General features: G+C 33.6%; 1 protein-coding gene across 1 annotated transcript; it reads right to left on the reverse strand.

The window, feature by feature from the left end:
* Window positions 1-5,204: 5,204 nt before the first annotated feature.
* LOC149163947 (uncharacterized) lies at window positions 5,205-5,837 on the reverse strand. Its single transcript, XM_089429312.1, has 2 exons — window positions 5,765-5,837; window positions 5,205-5,485 (listed from the first exon to the last, which is right to left on the reverse strand). Exons 1-2 carry the CDS (start codon window positions 5,835-5,837, stop codon window positions 5,205-5,207), a joined length of 354 nt encoding a protein of 117 aa, XP_089285438.1.
* Between the last annotated feature and the right edge of the window lie 1,587 nt (window positions 5,838-7,424).

Below are 7,424 nucleotides of genomic sequence, written 5' to 3' on the forward strand. Positions count from 1 at the left end.
GATATACATAAGCATGTAGTCTTTGGTCCCTTGAAGGTACCTCATTACTTTCTTTGGAGCTCTCCAGTGGTCTAAACCTGGATCACTCTGACATCGTCCCAACATTCCCACAACAAATGCAATGTCAGGTCTTGTGCAGACTTGAACATACATTAGGAATTGCTGATCTCTTAGGTCTAGTAGATGTTCTTAATGTTGTACCATCATCTTCCTGAGAAGTATGTGGTTCAACTTGTTGTTCAAAAGTTCTTGGCAACTCTTGAACTCCTTGATCTACTGGAATATCGTCAGTAGTTTGTGGAACTTCAACAATTGGTTGTTCAACACCAGTTTGTACTTGAGGGGTGCTATGAATAATAACCAATCTTTCACTTGAAGTGGAAGGTTGAGATTCTGAATGATCTTTCTCAGAAACTATGTTTCTGGTTTGATCGCTCCCACTGATCAAGTCATTTTCAAGAAAATTTGCATTTCTTGATTCCACAATCCTAGTGCTGTGAGATAAACAATAAAATCTGTAAGTATGTATGATTTCTAATATGTCTGAACTCCTATTGGCACCTTTCTTTGACTTGTTGGTTTGCTTTCCCTTTATGCAGTCCACACAAGTCTCAAGATCAGTAAAATCTAGAGTATTAAGTATTCCTTCATTTACCAATCTTTTAATTCTATCTATGGAGATATGACATAGTCTCCGGTGCCATAATTTGGAGGAAACTTCATTAATAACACATCTTTTAGTGCAGTGTGAACATGAATTGAATCATATGTGACATTGTTTTGTAAATTAATGCAGTAAAGACCATTAGGCAAAATACCATTCCCAACATAATTAGATTTATAGAATAGACTGAAAGATTTTTCTGAAAAGTTTAAGGAATATCCAAAAGGTACAAGCCTTGAAACTGAGATCAAGTTTCTAGAAAAACTTAGAACGTAAAAGGTCTTTTCTAACTCCAAAACAAAGCCACTACTTAAAGTTAAATAACATGTTCTTATAGCTTCCACATGAGAGCCCATCTTGTTTCCTGATAAGATGCTTTGCTCACTTCCTACTGACTTCCTTAGGTTTTGCAAACCTTTGCAAGGAATTCGAAATGTGAATTGTTGATCCAGAATCAATCCACCATGTGTTAATATTAACATTAACCATATCAGATTCATAACAAACAAACGAGATTACTTCCTCAAGTTCGGGAATGTCAGAACGAATTTCAGAGAAATTTGCAGGTTGTACTACTGCATCAAAATAAAGAATTACATGCTTATGTTGAGGCTTAATAAACTTTCATGTTCTACCAATGTAAAACATGGTAAAAAGAATTGAATCAAATGACATGAAAATTGCCTGTGGGCTAAATTTTCAATTCAAACAGATTCAATAAAACTTTATGAACTTTCATGTTTTACCAATGTAAAACATGCTAAAAAGAATTGAATCAAATGACATGAAAATTGCATGTGGGCTAAATTTTCAATTCAAATAGATTCAATAAAACTTTATGAACTTTCACGTTTTACCAATGTAAAACATGCTAAAAAGAATTGAATCAAATGACATGAAAATTCCCTGTGGGCTAAATTTTCAATTCAAGCAGATTCAATAAAACTTTATGATAAAACTTATTAATTCATAACTCTTGTGGGTAGGTTATGAAATTTTATCCTAATTAATCACATAAATATAATAAAAATTCCTATGGGATAAAATTTATTATATTCAGTGTAATTAATTACAATTTAATGTCTAAATAATCTTTATGTGATCTTGCCAATCAATATATAGTTTTATTTAATTAAAGATGCTGTGGCTATTCTCTAATTAATTAAAATCATATGGATCACTAGACATTATTTTGTTGCATAAACAAAACTTAACCAGAGAGAAAAATAATGTTTACTGAAAGGAGTAAGTCAAAATGACATTTCAATAAACTCCATAAAACTGTAATAATTCTCCAGCAAAATCAAAAGCAGTCAGCATTACCGAAAATGACTACAAATTGATTGTTCAATTTATAAACTTAACCCGGAGATTGACTGAATCACCTTTGATCTACTTTGCATTTGCATAGCAAATGCAGTTCGAAGACTAGCTGGCTTGACTTCAGGCTCCGTCCTTAAGTTTATAAAACAACAAAATAGACCAGCAAACAAGCTATTTTGCTCATAAGATCTGAACCATGATTTATATCAACAGCAACATTTTTTCACACACAAATATTGTTCCTTCAATCCATAAAAAAAGGAAACATATTTACTGATTTGTTGTGATATTATTTAAATGAAAATAATATAAATGAATAAATTATTTTCAATGATCAATTAATGAATTTGCTTGAAAATGAATATAATGTGGTTTAACTTTCCGATTCTAAAATGGATAATGTCCCATTTCATTTTCAAGAATCTAATCCAACTGATCATTCAATTCATTCAGATGGGCTGCATATAATCAAGCATATAACGCTTCATTGTCAAACATCAGCTGATGCATCAGACACTAGCAAACATGTGCAACAGTGATTGGAAGATGCACGTCTTGGACAAAATAATGAGAAAGCGCTTAAAGTCAATCAGCAGTGAAATCGCCATGAGCAACGTTGCTGCTGAGTGCATATAAACCTAACACATTATATGTGTATACATCTACACATATAAGCTACAAACATGAGAAAATACAAGAGAAAACCAACGTTGCATGATACAAAACGAAGCAGAAGCAAACACAAATGAGGCAGCTACTACTCCAACATGTGCAACATGCACAGCCGAAAAATAGTTCGACACTTCCTTGATTTACATTGTGGAAACGGTTTATAACTAACACCGAAAACCAATTCATACAAACATAATCAAAAGTATCATAATTTTCAATAACCAACCCACGGCAGTGCCTTACAGTCAATAGCCTTCTGTTCGTCAAGTCTTACGCATTCCATTATTTTAACTTTCAATAACCAGGACAGTTCTCTGTACTCATTCATACTACACAATTCAATTCAAGTTCTAGTTCTTCAGCTCATTAAATAAAAAAAAAATCTATAAAGAGAATCATTCAAAGGCCTCATGTTGAGGAAAAAATTCGAACACAAATCTATTGCAGCATTCTTTCCCTCTTAGTGAACCATATAAAAAGAGGAGCATGCTTGAACAGGCTTTTCAAGCAATCAAGAATTCAATTCTTATTAAGCCATAAATAAACGCAAGACAAAAGGGTTTCAAAATTAATTTCGGTCACAGAATGCCCTATTTACCAAAATTAACTTGGTTTGATTCTTTGGATTCAAGACTTTCACCCGATCCATTTTAAAACAACACAAGTCTTCTACCGCCAGGATCCGTTTTTTCAAGCAAAACGATATAATTCAAATTTCAAACCGTGATAGTTAATACTCGATTGACATACACGTTAAGAGGGCAAAAATCCAATAAATATATACAAATACAAAGAGCCTGCATCTTGCATACCTCAATAACGATGGCACCTGTAAAAATTAAACCCTGAAATCCTACTCTGCTCCGGAACAAGAAATCATCCTATTTTCAAATGGAGGACTTGCACATACAAACAACATATATATCCATCGTCATCAGTTATATAGGCACGCACCATGAGATCAGAATCTCTGCCCGTACTTGTATCGATATATATCTAACATATATACACTTGAATGCAATTAAAAAATTTTAATTGCACCATTAATTAAAAAAAAATTGAAGTTCCCGTGTTGGGAAAATTTTTATACGATTCTAAGCTGCGAGCTCGATCACTACCCGCCTCATTCGAATTCAAATCTCGGGTATAAAGCATAATTTCGGTCTCACACAGCCACTAAAATCGCATGAATAATCAATCGGTCTTCCAAAAACATTTCGCCCTATAGCCAAATGCGAGATATGTCCAATGCAATTCCATGCGTATAACAGACCATATCTCGTCAGCATGCTTTGACTACTCTGACAAAATAGACTGATTGTTTCCCAAAATTCATGGCTGATAGGCACGCTCTTTTTATGATGTATGTGCATATCAATATAAGAAAATTGCGTGAAGAAAGTGAAGGTTCGAAACTAACTCCACCATTAAAACAATAAGGGGAGAAGAAGAACAGCAGTGGAGAAAGCATCGAAGCAGCAGAAACAACACCAGCGAATGAAATGAAACGAAGCAATACAAAACTGACGATGAGATTCAGTCGAATAAATGAAAATAAAAATCACTTCAAAATATTCGAATCCACACCAAGGCAGAGGTAAACTCCGCTCTGATACCAACTGTTAGAAAACTAATAAACTTAAACAGCGATTCTGCATGCGGAAAGAACTCAAAAGAATCAATGAAACTTAATGCCGAGGGATACGAATTACCTCGAGCCATTGGTGAAACTGTTGATGCAATTTCCTTCTAAAACACCACCCTCAGCTGCACATGGAAAAGGGAAAGAAGACAACTAGTCTGAAGGCACTTCCGAGCTCTGCAATCTCAGCTAGATGGTGTAGAACTGAAGGGGATTGAGCTGTGACCTTGGGGACCAAACAGATGAACATATAGCTAAGCTTCCATCAAGCTTCTAAAAGCTATGTGTTAGAAAAACCACAAATCAAGGTAGAGATCATATCAAAGTGATGGACCACTTTAGTAGCTCCCAATTATAAATTTAGTAATTAGAGTTTATTTTCTTAACTTAAGGAAACTACTGCAGTTTCCATAAGTTAAGAAAAGATTCAATTCCATAAATCAAGGTAGCTTTTGTGTAAAATCAATGGAGCTTAACATGCTCCTCTCCGGCTACCTGGTATGCTGTTAATATTCTTTTGTGTAAAATCAATGGAGCTTAACATGCTCCTCTCCGGTTGCCTGGTATGCTGTTAATATTCTCTCCGCAGTACCTCCACCTTCGAATCTAACTTCCACTTTCTAAAATGATACCAATTAACAGAAAACATCAAAAGGGAAACCCTAGTACAATATTACTGAATGTAATGAACAAATGTATGGTAAATTGTCTCACTCTTTTTCTGGGGCGCATTGGGTCAAATCCTTCATCCGAACTTATGGGGGTTTTCTCCAAGAAAATGTGTTCTCAGATTGTGATGACCTAATTTAAAAACATTGCGATCTTCCCATATGCCAACCTACATTTTTATTTAAAAACTAAAAAATGATCAGAATACATAAAATACAAACATTCAAATATCATTTATTCATCAGAGAATACAGCATATACCAGCTTCGAGACAGCTTCGATTATAACTTGTCCTCCGTTTTGATATATATCTACAAGAGATATTTGTAGAGGCCGCCAAAATTCATTCACAAATAACTCACAGCCATTCCTCTCCACGCTATTCAGTAAGATGTCATTCGCAAGATAAAGCAATGAGATTTTCTTGTCTTCGCTTGCTTTCTCAAAATCTCTACACCATGTCTCCACTATCGCCTGTGCCTCATTCCGGTAGAAGATGCACCATTGGGAAGTGACTGATAAAGGCCAACTTATTATATCAATGTTCCATTCCATAATAACGTTAAAGCAACTGTAAATTTCTGTAATTCCTTCCCTAATGCCATAGATTCTAGCAGGTCTTTCATAAACTTAAATAAAATTATTCATACCTATTCATATATTATCTAGTTTTATATATCGGTTTTAGGCCGAGGACTGAGGATAAATTAACCAGGGGGATGCTATTACTGAAATTTTACGATAAATTTTAATTTTCCAAAAATAAGCAGAGTAAATCTCAGAAAAACAATTACCTTCCACACTCTCTCTTGTGCTCTCCAATTTCTCAAGCTTGTCAATCAGACGTTCCTTCCAAACGCCACCCATGGTATTTGGCTGCTCACGATGTGGCTTACCTGTGAACTAAAATAACGATCTAATTATATTGCTGAGCGGGAAAACTTACTTTGCGGACTCTGGGGGGAAGGTTTTCGTCCAGAACGATATATTTATAGATATATTTATTTACAAAGGGGTCATTATTATAAATAGATGCCGACCATGATATACGGGGAAAAATGTTGCTATTTTAGATTCGAGAGTCCACATTTCATTATATGGAGTATTTAATATACTTTGCATTGGGGTGTTTATTGTTAGCCATAAGTGGCATATTTCTTCAATAAATGATGGTTATGAATGTTAAATTGGGTTAAAAGATTTTAAATTTATTTTTTAATAAGGGTAAAAAAAATATTTAGTTTAATCAATAGATGGAATGTTTTTTAGTGTAATTTTTTTAGTTCATAGTAAAGAATATGGTATTGTTATAAAATATTTTGGTTGTGAAATAGGTTATGGTTTTTGGGCATGTGGTATTGATAAACCATGGTATTGTAAAGTGGGGATGAATATCCACGGTTAAGAATGGTATTGTTATAAAATATTTTGGTTGTGAAATAGGTTGTGGTTTTTGGGCATGCCGTATTGATAAACCATGGTATTGACCCATGGTATTGTAAAGTGGGGATGGATATCCATGGTTAGGAATATGGTATTGTTATCACATATTTTGGTTCTGAAATAGGTTATGGTTTTTGGGCATGTGGTATTGATAAGCCATTGTATTGTAACAAAATCTCTTCAAAATTTAATAAAAAAATCAAAATATAAAAAAAATAAATTTTATTATGTGGTGATGAGTTGTTGAATGGCTTGGAGATCCGAGATAATTGGGTTTTGAATGGTCCAAAGCTGCTCCAACCTTCCTTGTTGATTAATTCTTTTAACTTATGCCTTAATAATAAATCTAATAATAATAATAGTTATAAAAATATTAATAATAACAATGTAATTAATAATAGTAATAACTATAGTAATAATAATAACAATGTATTTAATAATAATAATAATAATAATAAAACTTGATAATGATAATAATAATGAATTTGAACTTACTAATAACCATAATAAACACCGTTATATTAACTTGGAACCTAATAATATTTATCTTTCTTCTTTAGATAATATTATTGGCATTAAAAAGGCTTGCATTAAGAAGACTTCTCATTGTGGCAATAAGGTTGTTAATTTTCCGAGTTTCTCTTTTGATTCCCATGTTTTTAATCTTTTAGAAAAAGGTCTTAATTTTGCTTTGGCTCCTAGAAAAAATCGTGTGAATGATATTATTCGTGACATTGAATTCGGGATTCGAGATTTATCCAATTCCACTAAAGATATTATTAGGCAGGTTTGCGCGACAATCCTTAGAAAGGCTAAGTCCCCTAGGAGAAACTTGAGCAAGCTAGAGTTTGAAGCTCTCAAATTGTGAATGATATTATTCGTGACGTTGAATTCCGGATTCGAGATTTACCCAATTCCACTAAAGATATTATTAGGCAGGGTTGCGCAGTAATCCTTAAAAATGCTAAGCCCCCTAGGAGCAACTTGAGCAAGCCAGAGTTTGAAGCTCTC

Source organism: Pinus tabuliformis, chromosome 5_1 (assembly GCF_031772625.1).
Source record: "Pinus tabuliformis cultivar Carrire ecotype Pingquan chromosome 5_1, CPIR1, whole genome shotgun sequence".
NCBI lineage: Eukaryota > Viridiplantae > Streptophyta > Pinopsida > Pinales > Pinaceae > Pinus > Pinus tabuliformis.

Bases quoted from the DNA above. Each gene is read 5' to 3' on its own strand.
- LOC149163947 (XM_089429312.1), bottom strand. From the start codon at position 5,837: ATGGGTGGCGTTTGGAAGGAACGTCTGATTGACAAGCTTGAGAAATTG. The intron at 5,486-5,764 runs GTAATTGTTTTT...GGCCTTTATCAG, and splicing joins CACAAGAGAGAGTGTGGAAG to TCACTTCCCAATGGTGCATC.